At 38.7% G+C, this 20,958-nt stretch overlaps 1 protein-coding gene across 1 annotated transcript in view; it reads left to right on the top strand.

The window, feature by feature from the left end:
- ASCC3 (activating signal cointegrator 1 complex subunit 3) overlaps positions 1-20,958 on the top strand; it is a 1,118,804-nt gene that overhangs the window by 766,762 nt on the left and 331,084 nt on the right. Inside the window, exon 14 of the mRNA XM_082251201.1 lies at positions 20,266-20,457. Coding sequence (XP_082107327.1) covers positions 20,266-20,457 — 192 coding nt within the window. The remainder of the gene's footprint in view (positions 1-20,265; positions 20,458-20,958) is intronic.

The raw sequence follows: 20,958 nt of genomic DNA, 5'->3' as shown, positions 1-20,958 counted from the left end.
GAAGTCTGCACTAAGATGCAAGTCGGATTTCAGGCATCCCCTGCAACAAAAAATTCATGTTTGGTGAGATACTTTCAATAGGAAATCATGGCTAAAGGGATGCAGGCCCAGTAGCTTTCCTCATTAGAGCCCTGCAGTAGCACAGCTGATTAATAATTATGAAACTACTCCCATTAGACTCACTTTCCCACATGGATACAGACAAACACACAGGGATTTATTCAGAATAACAAAATATAGGAATCTGCAACAAAGCTTGTTAAAATCCTTGTAATGTATATAGACCACCCAGAGAGGAGTGTTTTTTTCTCAACAAAAGTTATGCTTTAAATCTTTGTATCATAGATTTAATAAGGTGTTGGAAACATTTCTCAGAGATTTTGGTCCATGTTGACATGATAGCATCACGCAGTTGCTGCAGATTTGTCGACTGCACATCAATGATCCACCACATGCCAAAGGTGCTCTATTGAATTGAGATCTGGTGACTGTAGAGGCAATTGGAGTACAGTGAACTCATTGTCATGTTAAGGAAACCAGTTTGAGATAATTTGAGCTTTGTGACATGGTACATTATCCTGCTGGAAGTAGTCATCAGAAGATGGGAACACTGTAGTCATAAAGAGATAGACATGGTCAGCAACAATACTCAGGTAGATCGTGGTGTTTAAAGATGTTCAATTGGTACTAAGGGACCAAGTATGCAAGGAAAATATCCCCTACACCATTACATCACCACCACCAACCTGAACCGTTCAAACAAGGCAGGATGGATCCATGCTTTTATGTTTATTCCGAATTCTTACCCTGCCATCCAAATGTTGCAGCTGAAATTGAGACTCATCAAACCAGACAACGCTTTTCCAATCTTTTATTGTCCAATTTTGGTGAGCCTGCACAAATTGTAGCCTCAGTTTCCTCCTCTTAGCTGACATGAGTGGCACCCAGTGTGGTCTTCTACCGCTGTAGCCCATCTGCTTCAAGGTTTGATCTGTTGTGCATTCAGAGATAATATTCTACATACCTTGGTTGTAACAAGTAGTTTTTTGAGTTACTGTTGCCTTTCTATCATCTGAAACCAGTCTGCCTATTCTCCTCTGACATCAACAAGGCATTTTCTCTTTTTCGGACCATTCTCTGGTTGTGATGTGAAAATCCTAGTAGATCAAAGGTTTTTGAAATACTGAGACCAGCTGTCTGGCACCAACAACCATGCCACATTCAAAGTCACTTAAATCCTTTTTTTTCCCCATTGTTATGCTTGGTTTGAACTTCAGAAAGTCGTCCCCACCATATCTAGATGCCTAAATGCATTCATATGCTGCCATGTGATTAGCAAGTTGTCATACCAAGCAATCAAACGGGTGTACCTAATAAAGTGCCCAGTGAGTTTATATATATATATATATATATATATATATATATATATAGTATCTTCAAACAGTTAAAGTGGTTCCAAAGCTAAAACATTTTTTTACTATAATATATTCCCTGCATTAAGGGAAAAAAATGTTTTAGTAAAAGTATCAGCCCCCCTCTATTCCTACCGGTCTCCTGACTCGATCCAGTGCTGTGCCTGTCTGTAGTGGTTCTCCCCACTCGTCCAGGCTTTGCTGAGGCAGCAGGATTAATTGGCATCTATAGAGGCAGGCAGCACAGCTCGCAAGTGTGCCCAGCAGAAACCAGCTTCCTGTGTAATATAAACTTCAGAATGTTTAATTTTGTTAAATCAACTAAGTGTCCCTGGAAATATCTACTTTAATGTGCAGAAAACTATATAGTATAGGGTTGACCTGACACCTTTGAAATGTTTTGCACCTAGGGATAGTACAATATACCAACAAAATCCTATCTAATGCTCGTCCACATGTAAATCAATAAAAGCAAAAAGTGGAGTACCAATCCCAGTTGACGCCTTCTGAGGGGAAACACGTCGGGCGGAGCCAGCCGTTTCGTCCGTGCGCACGGCCTGTACTGCAGGCAGCCATGCCACCACGAGATTCTGTGCTAAATTCAAGCCTGTTTTCTGTCGGTGCAATTCTTCCTAAACAAATCTTATATAAAAGATAATGCGCTATTAGCCCTCCTTTTCTCTCTTCCACATTCATGAGCGGAGAGCCTTTGGTCATCCAAGGTTCATAGGGAAGGTGATACAGACCAAAGCCGTTCAGCCAACCATATTTCCTACATGCTTTTAAATGCGGAGGTCCGGTAAACGGCCATCTATACATCTTTGGCCATCTTTGAGCACGAAAGTGATGCATGCAGCACTTTGGAATTTTCTGAATAGCAAGTTTCCAGCTTGTCACGATATTTGGAACTGATTTTAAATAACTCAGAATTAAGTTTTGTATGGGATTTTTATGTTATGGAATTCTGAATGTTTTTCACTATATGGAATTGTTATTGTATGTTCACTTAAAAAAAATTGTACATGTCACATTTGTAATAGCTGAAGAAATTGCTTTTTGAAGTTCAATTTGTCACATGTAATAAGGTTAAGTGATTAGCTAGGCACATTTGCACTTAATATTATCATTCTTGTTTTGTTGTGATTTTTATTTTTCATTTGTTTTAGAGAGCGCACCAGTTTTACATTTTACTAAATCTAATTAAACAGTAGTCTAACAACTACTCACCTAGACAAGCCTAGGTGACTTAGTGCCCACCCAGACCATTCATCACCAGTTCCCCAGTAAGAAGACCTAGGGCTGTCTAAATCCCTGAAAGGATTAGCAGACAGACAGAAACAATAGGTGACTCAATTAACAATGGGAATTCACACCTAGGGGGCACACATTGGGGACATTATACCAACCATGGCATTGATTTACTAAAGGCAAATCCACTGTGCACTACAAGTGCACTTAGAAGTGCAGTCGCTCTAGATCTGAGAGGAAGATCTGAAATGAGGGAAGCTTTGCTGATTTCTATCATCCAATCATGTGCAAACAAAAATGCTGTTTTTTATTTTCCTCGCATGACCCCCTCAGATCCACAGCGACAGCACTTCTAAGTGGATTTGCCTTTACTAAACAAAATCCAATGAAAGAAGGACACCTTAGTAAACAGATTATAGCAGGAGACCCCAGCATCAGGTTTTTTGATCTGATTATATTAACATTTGTCTCAGTCTAGGAGAGGGTGAAGCAGTCCTTGCTGGTTTGGGCACAAAGGCTCCAAATCCGTATCTAGGTTTCCAGAGTCTGTGTGTTTCAGGGAAAAACAGACCCGAATCTGAAGCAAGACCACTCCAAGGGTCCCCCAGGCATACACCTCCCAAGAATAGAGCCCCTCAAAAGCTAGAGCCCATAGTCAGTAGGCAAGAGGCTACCCTGCAGTCTCCTCCAAAAGTCCCTGTTCACGCTGGGTCTATCAGACTAGCAATAAAACCAATGAATACTTGAGTAGCATTTTCCAGAAAGGCTATATTCCTTTATGACTGTGCTATTTAGCAGTGTTTTAGTGTTTCCAATTTTGTATACTTAAGAGCATATTTAAAAAGCTCTGAATTTGACATTCACCAAACATTCACTGCAAGTAACTATTTCAGGTGTGTGATTTAAATGTGATTGATTTACCACCAGTGAATGTTTGCTGAAAGTCACATTCATTGCTTTAAAAATAGACCCCATACATGCCTTGCCCAGGTTTTCCTACAACTTTGCAAGCATTTCTTCTTAACAGGAAATATCTCAAAAATAATTATTGCTATTGTTAACCAGGCCTAATTCTTTTAGGTTGTATAATTTCATATTTAGTAATCCAAACTCATGCATAGAGTATGCCTCAAATCTGTTGCTTTGCAAAGCTTACTTCTCCTCTGTGGTATTGGAATGCGTGTATAATTACAGTTTTAGACAGACATTCATCAGTGCATCAACTCTGAATCTTAAAAACTATGATCATACCACAGGCACATGATAAACATTCAGGCATATTTATCTCCAACTTCCCTACCTACCAATGTTAAGTACATAAAAATAAGATGTGAACATTTTTAATAGGCTGTACTTGGCATTTAAGTGATTAATTACATGTCTCTTGATGCTGATGGTTATCTTTTAATGTTTGTCACAAATCCCACGTGAACACCATCTTGAATCTTACTGTATTGCATTCTGTGCCTCTTTAACATAATGCAGATGTAACTGTTTATATAGCTATGTTTAAATTTCCCTGCATGCAGAATGAATAATGTGCCCATCAGGGCTGAATTTTTAGTAAGTAATCTAATGCAATCAACATAAAAGTCTGAGTTTTTCCAAGAGCTGAACTGTAATAAATTCTCCTAACATCTTCAAGTGGGCTGGCGTAGGTATCACTGTTTGCAGATCTTGCAAGTGTACATGTCAGAAAAAGGTCAGCCGTTTGGCATATAAGAAACCTCTGGGATATGGGGAAAAAAATCAATTTTAATTAGGACACTAGTAGCAGACCTCATATACCTCAGTACACCTTCAGGCACTCAAGGACATTTTAGATAAATTGCCACAGAAATATTTTCAGATGGTTAAAAAAAAAAAGGCTTGACCAATTTTTCTTGTAATATTAGGAAAAAAAAATGTAATTTAAAATAAATCATCAGCACCTTTACAAGTTGATGTATAATTAAAAAATGTAGGTTTGTCTTTTATTTTTTTATTTTTATTTTTAATCTGGAAAATCTGTTTTTATGGTTATATGTATTTGTGAATGTGGTTTGGAGCAATACAATGTATTTTTGCTTATACAGTTTTAATGCATTTCACAGTTACTCTTACTTTTCCAAGTTATGTTGTTCATGGTAAAATGGTACACATTGTGCTAGATCATCCTTTCTAAACTAGGTTCCATGGAATCATGGGGTTTCTCCAGAGGCTGCTAGGTATTCCTTGAGCAAAAAGCAGTGTCAGATTGATCTTCTTACTGGCCACCAGTGTAAAGGGTCACTTTTACACTGACCGTCAATGTAAAGGGGTCACCACACTTCTTATTGTCTGTGTTTTTTTCTGCCCAAGAGTGTTATTATTTTGTTCATTATTGATGAAGACAATTTTGTTATAAAGAGTGGGAATGTTAAGTACACCTTTATTTCATTAATAAAAACGTACAACCTACAACATACTGATCGTGATAATGTACCAAGAGGTGTAGGTATGACTTTTTTTGTGGGGATTTCCTGAGATCTGAAAGTTGCTTATTTCAGAAATTTTTCCAGTACTGTATTATCTTATCTTTGATGAATTATAAACGTTTGGCACAAAAATCCACAAGTAAGAAATTTGGGAAGGTTGTTTTTTTATCAGATTATCTTGCTTACAACTGCAAGGGGGATATGAGTTTGAATAATATGAGAAGTTTTCAGTTAAGGTAGAACTTGCATTTTATTATTGGACAGAAACAGGAATGGCTAGAAACCTCTGTTGGTGTTTATTGCTATGTGTATCCTTCTTGGGGAGAATCCTCCTCACTAGTGTCCCATTGACATGGACATTTTTGAAAGACATTTTAAGCATTTCCTAGGTTGTAAACAAGATATGCCTAGAGTTCTACATAATAATACATTTACCACAGCTCTGTCACTTCAAGAGCATGAATGAGCATGAATGTTAACTTTGGACTACTAGGTTTTTATCAAATACCCAAACCAGAAACTTTAGGCAATTGTTTGAACTGTAAATCACTATTCACAGCGCTATCCTTATGCAATCGATAGCAGTATAAGGCTCCTTTCACATGGACGGTGTGCCCGACAGAGTCCGTTCTGCTCAGCGGGGGATCGATCCGCCGATCCCCACTGAGAAGGCGGATTACAGCTCCTTCTCCGCTCTGTGTGCGCAGACGGAGGTGTCAGATCCCCCGCTCTCCTCTATGGGGAGATCGGAGGAGAACAAACCACCTGTCAGTTCTCATCCGATCCTATCCGATCTTCCAGACGGATGGAAAATAGGGTTTCCATCCGTCTGGATTTCACGGACCGGATCGGAGAGCAGCGGATGTCAGCTGACATCCGCCGCTCCATAGGGCTGCATGGAGTTTCCGATCTGGTCCGCCTGAAAAACTGACAGGCGGATCAGATCGGAAAGCCCGTGTTATTGCCATACACATCCGTATTACTTATGCATTTATGTGAAAAACACCACACAAAATAAAAAGTCCCAATGAATTCCAGAGAAGGTTTCTTGCAAAGTGTCTTTGCCTAAAGTGCTCCAAACATAAAAAAAGTGCTGCTAATCTTGCTTCACAGTGCTGTATGCATTGCTCTGTGCTAAGTGTCACTCACCAGAGGCTTTTGACTTTGTGCCTCTCAGCTTCAAAGTCTCCAAGACTTGTGGATATTCCCCTCCTAGGTCTTTACAGGATAGTCTGGAGCAGATTACTGTTGGGAGTCATGAAAGAAAGGCGCTGTGGACTATCCTGTAAAGACTCGGGAGGGCAAAATCCACAAGCCTTGTAGACTTTGATGCTGAGAGGCACAAATTCAAAAGCTTCTGGTGAGTGACACTTGGCACAGAGCAATGCAGCACTGTGAAGCAAGAGTAGCAACACTGAATCACCTTTTATGTGATAGTGAATGTGATTAAAATTGTCCATAAATCTAATACAGAAAAAGTGCAGCACTCAGTAAATATGCAATCAAAGAATTGGGCGTACAACAGTAAAAATTGGTGAAATAAACAATGCATGCATTCATATCACAAAAAGTGAGTCCATAGTTCACATAACAATGTGAGAAATGCTGGAAAACCATAAAGTGAAGCTAAAGGGTTTAGATATCCAAAAATTATCAGTGAGAAAGATCCCAGCACCAACATAGAAGGAATATATGCTCACCAGAAAATTTGCACCCAGGTACCTTACAGTAAATGGGTCAAACGGGCCAAGTAATCCTCATAGGAGAGAGTGGTTCACTCATGAAGGATGGTCGATCAAAGTGCATCCATATACTCCTGGGTTATGATGGCTTGGTCTCCCGGCAGCACACCGATATATTGAAATAAGCCAGAATATACATACATAGTGTAAAACTGCTTCACAGTGCAACCGATGGTTGGCAAGAGTTGCACTGTGAAGCAGTTTTACACAATGTATGGGTCCATATTTTCTGGTGAGCGCATATGCCTTCTATTGGCACTTTTCCACTGCAAGTACCGGCTCGGCTCTACTCGGCCCTGCTTGGCCCGGTTTGCTTTTCCACTTCTGGTACCGCATGGTACGGTGTTGGAACCGTTCGGTACGGTACGGTATGGTTTGCTTTTCCACTAAAGTAGTACTAAAGTTAAGTGGGTGGGATAACAACGGGGTGGGTGGGATTCTCTGACCAATCAGTGGCTAGTAGTGACTGCATGCAAAGGATTGTGGGATATGGTACCGGGTATGGTACCTGTTGGAACCACAATCGAGTAGATACTGTTTTTGAGAGCCGTACCGTTCGGTTCCATGCAGTGGAAAAGCGCCGCCGTACCGTACCGAACCATTCCTACACTATACCATGCGGTACCAGCAGTGGAAAAGCACAAAAGCGAGCCGAACCATTCGGTTCCATGCAGTGGAAAAGCGCCATATGTTGGTGTCGGGTTCATTCTCACTGACAATACTTCAGATTCATTTTTGGGTTTTCCAGCATTTCTCACATTGTTATGTGAACTATGGACTCACTTTTTGTGAAATGAATGCATTGTTTGTTTCACCAATTTTCACTGTTGTATACACAATTCTTTTTTTTTTTTTTTCAGCATTGCATAGATATTTGACTGTGGTGTGTGTTTGATTTTTTTTTAACCTTTGATTTAAGTATTAGAGGAAAGAATTTAATGCAGCGTCATTTTTTTTTTTTTTTTTAAATATGGCTTGCAATTACCTTTTTCCAATTTAAACTTAGTAAAAATCATCTTATTAATCTGGAGTGGTAATAATAATTTGTACTTCAATAAGGAGATTAGTTTACATTTAAATTTGAAAGACTTTTAAATGGCAGACTTATTAAGTTGAGGGTGACCTACCTCTTTGAATGATAAGAGAGTGCCTAGCTTACAAGATTCTTTAAACATGAGTGAGGCGTACTGTGTTATCAAATAAATGACAGATCACTGTGACCCACTTAAATGATACAGAAAGGGCATATGAAGCACAAATGAGCTTATGAACTTTTATATTCAGTCACCACACGGGTACCTGTCAATGATCACATTCGTCTTTGTTTTTTTGTTTGTTTTAATATGAGTAACCTGATAGTATATCAGGATAACAAAACCGAAACGAAATGCTTGAGTCAATGTGTATACTTTATAATTTTGTTATTAAACATATTCTTTTAGAAGCTAAGGATGGATTGTATGCTTATATTTCAGATCATAAAAATCCAAGTGGAAGTTTAGTATCCCTGCAACCAGGGTATTCCCCCGCCCTACAGCCACTTGTACACATGCCCCTTGTTTGTGTGCCTTGGCTACAGATGATTGGCCAGTACAAGTGAAAGATTCTTGGCAGGCTTACACATGGGTTCAGATCCTACTCCAAACACACCTGAGGTCATTACTACTGAGAATACTACATTTCTAAATATTGTGCTACCTGCTTGATTGACTAGTACAACCTTCCTGCAGAACATTCTATTTAGTACCCATTTTGAAAAATGTAAACATCCAAAAGGAAAAGATTGTTTGTTTTTGAACACTAGGATGTAGGAATCTGCAATAAAGTTTGAGTAATTTATTTTAAATCTTTTTTAAAAATGTGAACCAATTATCACTGCCTAAGCTGAAGTATCACGTTAAAGTAATACCTTTTTTACATTGTATTTTTTACATCCAAGTGTATGTTGGCTTCACATATGCACTATATTACCAAAAGTATTTGGAGGCCTGCCTTTACACGCACATGAACTTTAATGGCATCCCAGTCTTGGTCCATAGGGTTCATTATTGAGTTGACCCACCCTTTGCAGCTATAACAGCTTTGGCTCTTCTGGGAAGGCTGTCCATAAGGTTAGAAATGTGTCTATGGGAATATTTGACCATTCTTCCAGAAGCGCATTTGTGAGGTCAGGCATTGATGTTGGACGAGAAGGCCTGGCTCGCAGTTTCCTCTCTAATTTATCCCAAAGGTGTTCTATTAGGTTGAGGTCAGGACTTTGTGCAGGCCAGTCAAGCTCCTTCACCCCAAACTAGCTCATCCATGTCTTTATGGACCTTGCTTTTTTCACTGGTGCTGATCATTTGGTGGAGGGGGGATTATGGTGTGGGTTTGTTTTTCAGGGGTTGGGCTTGGCCCTTTAGTTCCAGTGAAGGCAACTCTTAAGGCGTCCGCATACAAAGACAATTTCCTGCTCCCAACGTTGTCGGAATAGTTTGGGTATTGCTCCTTCCTGTTCCAACATTACTGCATGCCAGTGCACAAAGCAAGGTCCAAAAAACATAGATGAGCGAGTTTGGGGTGGAGGAACATGACTGGCCTGCACAGTCCTGACCTCAACCCGATTTAACACATTTGAGATAAATTAGAGCAGAGACTGTGAGCCAGGCCTTCGCGTCCACATCAGTGCCTGACTTCACAAATGCGCTTCTGGAAGAATGGTCAAACATTCCCGTGGACAGCCTTCCCAGAAGAGTAGAAGATGTTATAGCTGCAAAGGGTGGACCAACTCAATAATAAATCCTACTGACTAAGACTTGGATGCTATTAAAGTTCATGTTCATGTAAAGGCAGGCATCCCAATACTTTTGGTAATATAAAGTACAGTATATTTGAATTCCATCATAGGCACTTTCACAGTAAAAAATGAAACCTTGTTCTGCATGTGTACAGGTGTGTCTACAGCATGTAGTAAGCCATATTAGTATGTGCCCACTTAAAGTGACTCTGTTCCCACCTGAACAATAATGAAAATGTACTCCCTGTAAAGCGGTGACCAGGCATTTCACAAACCCATACATTTTTAAGAGAACAAAGATGGGTTGTGCAGGAGAAAGAACATGTAAATATACAAATTATTGATTGTTTTGGAGAGAACACCTTTTACAGTTATTTTGTACAAATGCCAATAGAATCAGAAAAGAGATCTTTTCAATAAAAAAAAAAATGATGCCGTAGATATAAATATCACTAAAGTCCACTAACCCCGTCCCCACATTTCTCCTGACCTATCACATTGGTGAGCAACCTTAGTGTTAATCTGCAGGGGATTCGAGGGGAAAGACTAGTTTCACTATCAGTATGCACTAAAGCTTTGTAAGAAAGCCCTGGTATTCGCCCATGACAGATATCCAAAAGAAAGATACCTTGAGGGGCAATTTATGAAGTATTATGAACTACATACTGTTTGTGTATGTTTTACTATTAGACCTGACATATGCTTTCATTATTAAGATCTAGTTTACAGTGCTTTCAGATCAGAGATATTCTCCTTAAGCCTCGTACACACGCACCGATTGTTGGCCAACCGATCGGCCGTCTTTTGTCCAGTGTTGTTGTGTTGGTTGAAATGTGCTCTAGACTGCACAAAAATTTTATCGGCCAACAACAACCAACTGCAGAAGTGATGTCATGTTCTGGTCTACTTTTCGTGTGTTTTTTCTTCTCTGAGCATGCCCAGTCTTGCTCATCTGACTTTTGTCGGCCGAAATCTGTACTGACTGACGAACAATCGGCCGTTGTGGTGACGGCCAACAAAAATATTATAGCATGCACACCAGATTTTGTTCGGCCGAAAAGTCGCAGTCGGTTGTCGGAATCATCATACTAACAAGCCGATAATCGGGCGGCGGCCCGAAAATTCACGGCCAACAGTCGGTACGTGTGTACGGGGCTTTATAGAGAAAATATGCCCCTTTCAGACACTGCAATTGGCCTCATTTATCAATGTGTCTTTCATAAAAACTGACTACAAATGTTCAAAGCCAACCATATTTAATTTTTCTTTTTTCTTTTTAAACAGCTTGCTGTTAGTCAAATAAATGGATTGTAAAGGCAGAAGGTTTTTTTTTTTAATATCTTAATGCATTCTATGCATCAAGATAGGAAAATCTTGTGTGCGTAGCAGCCCCCCTAATACATACCTGAGCCCATCTTTATCCAGCGATGTTGCAGGAGTTTCTCAGTTGCCTCATTGGCTGAGACAACAGTGTGGCATGATTGACATCCGCTGCTGTCAATAAAAGTCAATCAGCCAATCAGGAGAGAGAGGGGGTGGGGCCGCACCACAGCTCCATGTCTGAATGGACACAGGGAGCTGTGACTCGACTCAGCTGCCCCCATAGCAAGCTGCTTGCTGTGGGGGCACTCAACAGGAGGGAGGGGCCAGGAGCACAGAAGTGGGACCCAAGAAGAGGAGGATCCGGGCCACTCTGTGCAAAACCAACTGCACAGAGCAGGTAAGTATAACATGGTTGTTGTTTTAAAAAAATGAGATTTTACAATCACTTTAAGACAACTTGACATGTTTATAAATAAGAACTCTGTTCATTAAAACAGTCATCAAACTCCACAGATTTAAAAAAAAAAAAATAACCCAGACCTGTTATGTAGATGTCTTTCTGAAGTTCAGAATTTTATTTTTGCAATGTGTTCCTTAAAAGTGGAAGCTTTTTATTGGTAGACTTATTACACAATTTTGCTTCAATAATATAGAAGGCTTGTCTTTTGTTCTGTGCATATTATCATTGAAGGAAACTTGGAGACTGCCATTGTTGACCGCCCCTTCTTAAAATGCCAACTGCCTGGCACTCTTTTGATTCAGGAGCTTATGACTTTACTATGATGCTGCTGATCTGCATATTTGTCCTGGGTCAGTGACTCAAAAAATATTAAAAACAGTAAATTCGTTTTTCAGGCTGTGATCATTTTCAGAAGGGGGTCACGGTTTGCAGCCCCAAAATAATCTCATGACAGGTTTACTTTCAAGAGATCTATCATTAAAAATAAATAAATAAAATGTTGTAGATATAAAGGACGAGCATCCGTAGGTGCCAGCACATACCTGCAGCCACCTACCAAAACCTTCTTTCTTGTGGAAGGGTAGGAAAGGAAAGTGACAGAAAGAATAAGTGCACTTTTCTCAGCAGGCCTACTGCTGCTAACTTAATCTAGCCTTTCTTAACCAGGGTACCTTCAGGTTTTTTTCAGGGGTACCTTGGGAAAATGCCTTAAAATTGCCCAAAAACAGAATACAAGCTAGCAGGTGGGACAAGCCTGCTTTTTAGTTACTCAAAGACACAGGTTTCAATTGTTCACGATTACAACCTTCTAGCCAACGGCGTCCTAACAACCATTGATGTCATTGGTTGATAAGGAGGACATTGGGAGCCTGCAGAGCATCCTTGTTTGCCCTCCCCTGCCCCTCTGCAGCAGTACTGAGGTCATATTAGCTGATTGAGGGAAAAGAGAATTGCTGTAATACTAGTCACTACCAGTGTGCAAAGATGTATTTGCTTTGAAGTATAAATTGCCTTTAACCTTGGGTGTCCTGCATGTTGCTGAAATATGTAAAACTATTAGTTTCATTTTTTGCATTTGAGAATGGGGAGCCTCGAGAGTGTGCACATTTTTAAAGGGCATCCTGACTAAAAAAAAAGGTTGCGAAACCCTGATTAAGTCTTTGCTCCTTTGCAGAGCTACACTCGCTGAAGTATCTTCAGAATTCAACACTTTGGCTGTTTTGCTATTGTCTGTACTAGTCTGGTAGTGTGCAGAAGCTCAGAGGCTCTTTCTTCTTTTAGGACCAGCATTTGCATGATGAACTCAGAGTGATTATGACATTTAAATGCCTTGACTTTTTATTTGCATAGTTGGTTTTGTTGAAAAAAGACACAAGTCCATTTAGTTACACCAATAAAAAGGAAAAAAAAATAAATAAATCATACAATCCTATACCTCTATTTGATCCAGAGGAAGGCAAAAAGTACAGCAAAGCATGAACCAATTTGCTCCAGCAAGGGAAAAAATTCCTTCCTGATCCCTCGGGAGGAAATTGATTACCTGGATCAACTTTACCTATAAATGTTAGTATCCAGGCCTTTTTTTTAAGCAATCTACAGTATATATGGGAACATGTTTAGAACATTAATAAACAGATAAGTAATAATAAGCAATAAAAAAATATGAAAGCAAGTAACAAGAAACCTGTTTTACCCAATCTGTTATTGCTAACAAAATTCGTAACTTCTTTATCTCAAGCTTGCCCTGTGTGTTTACTGCAAGTTTGTATTCAAGACAAGTACAAATTTGGTGATTTATTTTTAAGCAAGTCAACATATGTGCAAAAAGACAAAGGGGGGTGCACCGGCCTAGTGTGTTAACCAACACACCATTTATTAAAAGGCTAAAAATAGCTAATTTTACTCAATAACAGAGATTAACAAAGGCTCATCACAATCATCAATGAAAAAAACAACCAGAATCACTATGTATATACCAATATATAAATGAGCACATCTCAGACATTTGATGGGCTAGAAAATGCAGGAAAGATTTTCAGAACTTCTACAGACATTTTGTGATACTTTTTTCAATTTGTCAAGCTGATTCTCACCTGCAGTTCAGACTTCCAGGCTTCTGTTTTCTCGGATCATTGTACCTATCACTTTTTGCCACATTTTTTGTGCTTTATGAAATTTGTAATCTATATGGTAGAAATGTGTTAAACTTATGTCCCCTTTCACATACACGCTTTGCTTTTCTTCCATCTGCAGATTCTTTTTTTAAGACTGTTATAATGGGGCTCTGCCTTTTGCCTTAATGATGAATTGCTGCTGAAACTGTAGATTATTGCTGTATAGAATGTAACAAAATGAATGAACACGACAAGACTGAAATAGCAATAAAGGTGTAAGGGGAATTGTCTTTGATCATACTTGAAGTATGTCTTGAGACTAATTAAATCTTAAACTGCAAGTTATGTAGCTACATGTTTTTGAGTGAAACTGGGTTACCAGGTGGGCTTACAACTACACACACTTAACCCTGTTTCTTTGTCCTTGTAGTCTGCAGACTAGATATTCTGCCTTATTCATGAAATGAATGCAAGGAAAATTGGAGGTATTGGTCATAACATGTTACATTGCATATTTAGTCCTTTAGATTTATAAACTTAGTTTCCAGTAGTACCTGTAACATATCCCTGCAACCTTCATTTGTTCCCTTCTTTGTATTCTAGTTATTTTGCCAGCAACTACTAATTATTTTTGTAGCTGGGCTCTTAGGCCTCATTCACATGTGCTTACTACAGTGTACACCCATGTGAGAGCCGTGTTTGCCCACACAGGGATGTACAACTGTTCCACGCATCCCTGTTCAAGCAGTCTCATTCATGTCAGTTGGGACGCAGCAGCTTTCCAAACACAGCAACTACTTCCAATTTGACATCCATATGGATGCACAGCCCTGAATGCAGACAGTGTTCTGCAAGGTCTTACTTTTTAATAGTTTTCCCAGTTGCATGCCCCACAGGTGACCAGTCTTACTACAGATGTTTATGGGCATATAGTACTGTACACCTGTATTCTGTTTTAAATAATGGTGTATTACCAATAATTGTTTGAAATAAGCATTAAAAAAAATCTCACCACTATTTTGGAGAGGATGTGAGACTCTGGGCACATTTACCCACATTTAGACTCACACCTGTGCGTTTTGTAAACGCTTGCAAAATGATGTGTTTTTGTGCGCATTTACGAAACCTGCTTAAAATACATGTCATGTTTGTGGTGGCATTTATTTTTGTTGGCAACTCAAACACGGCAAACAGATGCATATTTTGCCACGCGCACACATGCACAAAAAATGCGGAAAAGCAACCTTAACACGGCAAAAAGCTCCATGAACTACTTGCGGCACATAGGGAAGCCCATTAAACTTATTTGGGGGAGAGCAGGCTGATTTCCCAGCATAGCTAGAGGACTGACCACAATGTTTTCTCCTGCTTAATGTGGTCAGATTTAATAGGAAAGCAGAGTGACTGACGGGAACAGCAGGTATTTCTCACAAGGGAAGCAATGCAAAGAGAAGAGGATACTTTCTCATACAAGTACATGGTACAGCAGGCACATATCAGGAATATGAAATGTTGGGTTTATGTATTCTTTAAGTGTAATTATGGTTCAGGGTGGAGCTACACAAAGTGTGGGTACTTAGTCGCAAAGCACATAGATTGTTTTCAGATCTCAGAAAGTCATAAAACATGTAATTATTGTTCTTGTTTGGGTATAATTAATAGTGATTCCAGAGTTCTGAAGGAAGTTCTCTTTGACCTGTATCTCTAAGTTGTGCCTCACATTTCCTCACTTTGTTCAGCCTTCTGCTATTGTTCCATCAGCATCAGAGTCTGGACTAAGAGAGAGAGAAAGAGACTTTCTTTACCATAGTGGCATCAGCTAAGCTTCTAGACAAGGAAGTCTTTCTGATAAAGTTAGAAGCTCTACTGAATTCAAACACTCAAGTGAGTTCCCTCTGAACTCCAAAACGTGGAAACAAATGCAGGGTTTGGTGGAGATGTTTGTTGCATCAGAGCAGTAGAGATGAGGAGTTTAATAAAATGGAAGTTTTCTTTTGGGCAGCCAGCATTTCTTGGGGAAACCGTACCTGTGAGCCTTGAGACAGGAGCACACAATGACTGGGGGAGGCATGAAACGGGGGCAAGATAAAATTTGCATACTACATCTGTGGATAGCTCCACCCACTTTTTTTTTTCTTTAAAGACAGGAGATATATTAATGGGGCAATTGGATGATAACTGACTGTTTACTTTAATTTACTTCATATTTTTAATATCTTTGATTCTTAACTTTTGTTTTTCTTTTGTTTACAATGCAAAATGGAATACATGCTCAACATAGATAGCCCATGATTGTGATTTTATGCTGCATTGTGTCAAATACTGATCTTGACCATCTTCTTCTTATTGTCTACTAAACTATTCCTACATTTGAAAGCTTCCAACAATATAAATGGCACCAACCATAAACAAAATATTAGAAATTGAAAATGTTGGTTTAACAGCGGCCCTTTAAGTGTAGTTAACACTAAAATGCAAAGTTGAAAATAAACTAGGGCGCTATTCCATTCGAAGTATATACAGTGACACAAAATACATGTATAACTGCAATACACACCAGAAAAATGTGTAACTGCTAAATTGTGGTAATTAGATGCAACAACAGAAAAATGCAAATATTTCACAAAAAATATAAACATATAGAATGAGTGATAAATCAAAAAAAATGAAAATTAAAAAAAAGATAACAAGTTCTTCAATAAAGTCCAGTGTTTCTCCAACTAAACACTTATTCTCATCCACCATTCTTCTATGTGAGTAATCTTGAGCAATAAACAACCAGTGCTCCACCACTTGTGATAATGCAAATGCACTCACCAGCACCCTATGGTCACCGGGACCAATTATAGCCTTATTGGTAAACCAGTGTGACCCAATGGTAAAGTCAATCCTTCTCCTGAAACAGTTGTTACAGGTGATTTTGTATTATTACAATATTGTTAAATTTGTTTAATTCAATAAAAATTTATTTTTGAAAAAGAAAAAATAATGGGGCACAATTTTTTAAGCTGTAGCTGGAATCTGGTGGCAATACTTCCCCTTTACTCAGCACGTCTTTTTTTTTTTCTTTCATAGCCACAAGTTGTAATACATTTTTAATGTCTCACTAATATGGCCGTGATAGGTGTTTAACATGTTAGCTTTGTTATTAATTTTGCATGAACATTGTCTTAATATGTATATATATATATACAGTGCCTTGCGAAAGTATTCTGCCTCCTTGAACTTTGCGACCTTTTGCCACATTTCAGGCTTCAAACATAAAGATATAAAACTGTAATTTTTTGTGAAGAATCAACAACAAGTGGGACACAATCATGAAGTGGAATTAAATTTTTTGGATATTTCAAACTTTTTTAACAAATAAAAAACTGAAAAATTGGGCGTGCAAAATTATTCAGCCCCCTTAAGTTAATACTTTGTAGCTCCACCTTTTGCTGCGATTACAGCTATAAGTCGCTTGGCGTATGTCTCTATCAGTTTTGCACATCGAGAGACTGAAATTTTTGCCCATTCCTCCTTGCAAAACAGCTCGAGCTTAGTGAGGTTGGATGGAGAGCGTTTGTGAACAGCAGTTTTCAGTTTTTCCACAGATTCTCGATTGGATTCAGGTCTGGACTTTGACTTGGCCATTCTAACACCTGGATATGTTTATTTGTGAACCATTCCATTGTAGATTTTGCTTTATGTTTTGGATCATTGTCTTGTTGGGAGACAAATCTCCGTCCCAGTCTCAGGTCTTTTGCAGACTCCATCAGGTTTTCTTCCAGAATGGTCCTGTATTTGGCTCCATCCATCTTCCCATCAATTTGAACCATCTTCCCTGTCCCTGCTGAAGAAAAGCAGGCCCAAACCATGATGCTGCCACCACCATGTTTGACAGTGGGGATGGGGTGTTCAGGGTGATGAGCTGTGTTGCTTTTACGCCAAACATAACGTTTTGCATTGTTGCCAAAAGTTTGATTTTGGTTTCATCTGACCAGAGCACCTTCTTCCACATGTTTGGTGTGTCTCCCAGGTGGCTTGTGGCAAAATTTAAACGACATTTTTTATGGTTATCTTTAAGAAATGGCTTTCTTCTTGCCACTCTTCCATAAAGGCCAGATTTGTGCAGTATATGACTGATTGTTGCCCTATGGAAAGAGTCTCCCACCTCAGCTGTAGATCTCTGCAGTTCATCCAGAGTGATCATGGGCCTCTTGGCTGCATCTCTGATCAGTCTTCTCCTTGTATGAGCTGAAGGTTTAGAGGGACGGCCAGGTCTTCGTAGATTTGCAGTGGTCTGATACTCCTTCCATTTCAATATTATCACTTGCACAGTGCTCCGTGGGATGTTTAAAGCTTGGGAAATCTTTTTGTCTCCAAATCCGGCTTTAAACTTCTCCACAACAGTATCTCGGACCTGCCTGGTGTGTTCCTTGTTCTTCATGATGCTCTCTGTGCTTTAAACGGACCTCTGAGACTATCACAGTGCAGGTGCATTTATTCGGAGACTTGATTACACACAGGTGGATTCTATTTATCATCATTAGTCATTTAGGTCAACATTGGATCCTCACTGAACTTCTGGAGAGAGTTTGCTGCACTGAAATTAAAGGGGCTGAATCATTTTGCACGCTCAATTTTTCATTTTTTTATTTATTAACAAAGTTTGAAATATCCAATAATTTTCGTTCCACTTCATGATTGTGTCCCACTTGTTGATTCTTCACAAAAAATTACAGTTTTATATCTTTGTTTGAAGCCTGAAATGTGGCAAAATGTCGCAAAGTTCAAGGGGGCCGAATACTTTTGCAAGGCACTGTGTGTGTATATATATATATATATATATATATATATATATATATATATATATATAGCCTTATTCCTAAGATTGAAAATTCATGCTACAATGAATATCCGCTGAGCAGCTGACAAGAAATGTTAATGCTCTGTTTTTCAATTACTCGTGGACAATGTAGAATATTGAAATACTGCTTTGAGACAGGCTATTGTGATTGTTTACAAATCAGAGTGTCCATTATTTTTTAAAACTTGAAAGATGTGTCAGGTAATATTAGAACATTAGATCTCATTAGTTATACAATATGGTAAGTGACTAGAATTCACAATTTGTCCTCTATGCAGGACACCTAGGCCCACATTATATGATAACGAAAATCAACTCAAACAATTTAACTTTATGGTATGCTGTATGTCTTTTATTTCAGAGGGATCACTTACAAAATGAATCTTTGAATTATTGTGTATATTTAATGTTTTTATATGCATAACTAAATATTTAAATCTGACTTTTGGGCAAGCAGCTAAATGCATATTGAAATCCAAATGCACTGGCTATCTTTCCTACCAAAAGGTTTTTAATTCATCATTGCTTAGCTCAGTATTGTGGGACAACATAGGAAAATCTTGAATCCCATTTCGTAGTTATGCAATAAAGTTGTTGTCCATAACATGCCAATAACCTACTAAAGGAACAGTGACAGTTCAAAATGTTGAACTCTGCTATGACATGTGAAATTGACATATATGCTCATTTTCCCCAAACTGGGAAACCGATATATATATATATATATATATATATATATATATATATATATATATATATATATATATAGAGGTTCCAACGCTCGTATTTGATTTTTTAATTATAATTTTTTAGGATTAACATCAACAGTTTGTGCTAAGCTTTAGAAAATAAAGGAAGTCTGTACAGTTACACACCACATTTTAATACAAGAGGAGTAGAAGGGCCCTGTTTATGAGAGTTTATATTCTAAAGTGGAGGGGCAAGTTATACAAAAGGCATTAACTAGGTGAGTGTTGTTTTTTAAAGAAAGTATAGTTTGTTGGTGGAGCTGGGATAGTCTTCTCTGAAGAAATCAGTTTTCAGGCATTGCCTAAAGGTGGTCAAAATAGGATATAGCCAGACCGATTGGCATAAGAAGTTCCAGAGGAAGTGAGAGGCAAGCATTGAGGTGATGAGGGACTTTTGAGGGCAGGCGGACTTGGAAGGAATGGACAGCAGGACAGTTTGGGTGATAATTTGAAACCAGGTTGGTGATGTAGCTCGGGCTGAATTGTGGCAACAGCATAAAGTGTTCTGTTTACCGCACTGTATATGGAGCTTATCCAATCCTACACACAGCGGAAATTTGTCAGGGACAGTTTTTGAGCAGGAGGTTCTAGATTGGTCCTGCATCTCTACTTTTTCCAGGGGTCATTGAGGGCAGTCATGTACACTGCCAAGCACTTACCCAGTATAATTTTAGTTCAAGTTCAATCTTGAAAATATTAAAACAGTACAAATATAATACAAATCCTACTATAATGCTCTAGAATGCAACTTTGTTCAACAGAACATGGTCAGCTCCTAGTTATAGGCATGCAATGACATCTGCATTTAGTGTCATAAGTCTTACACACACACTTGCTGACCCATAAAATTTGAGATTCTTACTTTTAGTATTAATATGAACACAGAGAACTTGTATGTGAAATTAAAAAGACATTAAAATGTAATTGGAATTTTTAAAAGATGGTTATGCATTTAGTAAAGGCATGGCTGCATTTTACCGTACTTTGTTTAGCTTGAATTCTAACAATAGCAGTATTTAGAATATCAAAAGAACAGGACTAAGTTAGTGTCGTGATTGCATATTTCTGTTTTACACATGAATGTCGTTTTATTATGAGCTAATCAGTCATTTACTAAACTCTTTTGTCTTCTACAGGTGCAAAGGTCTAGGAATAAGCAGCTAAGAGAGTTGTTTCCAGATGGATTTAGTATTCATCATGCAGGCATGCTGCGGCAAGATAGGAGTTTGGTGGAGAACCTTTTTTCACAGGGACATATCAAAGTCCTGGTTTGCACAGCCACATTAGCCTGGGGTGTCAATCTCCCCGCTCATGCTGTTATCATTAAGGTAAGAGATTATTCCGCAGAACAGAATAACATTGTCTGCTGCTTATTCTGCAGTGAAAACTTGAACAATTGAAGCACTGATACTTTTTCGTTAATATGCAGAGGGTTATTTCAACAATTATTATCTAGTTGTAATTTATAGCAGCCAGTCATTTAAATCCTGTGACAGCACCCTGTATTTTTCTATGAATGGCTAAGACAGCTCAAAAAATGCTGCTAATAATTCCTTTTCCCCAGCTGCGGTGGGAGAAATCACCTGAAGCCAGTCCTTACATTTTAGCTTTGTACAAGCACAGTCTGGGGAACTGCAGTTTGCCGTGGGATGTGCACAATGCAAATGACCTGTTGGGTTAAACCTCTTGTGTGCCATTTAATTGAATAGCGACCTACAACTTGTCTGCATGTTAAAGGACAAATAATGCCTAAGGAATTCTTGATTAGAGCATCAAAGGTTTATAAGCAGCTCTTGAGTGTTAAATGAAAGCATACATTTTTTTGTTCA

The sequence above is a fragment of the Pelophylax lessonae genome (assembly GCF_965119305.1).
Source record: "Pelophylax lessonae genome assembly, chromosome: 3".
NCBI lineage: Eukaryota > Metazoa > Chordata > Amphibia > Anura > Ranidae > Pelophylax > Pelophylax lessonae.
This window is presented reverse-complemented; position numbering and strand designations above follow the sequence as displayed.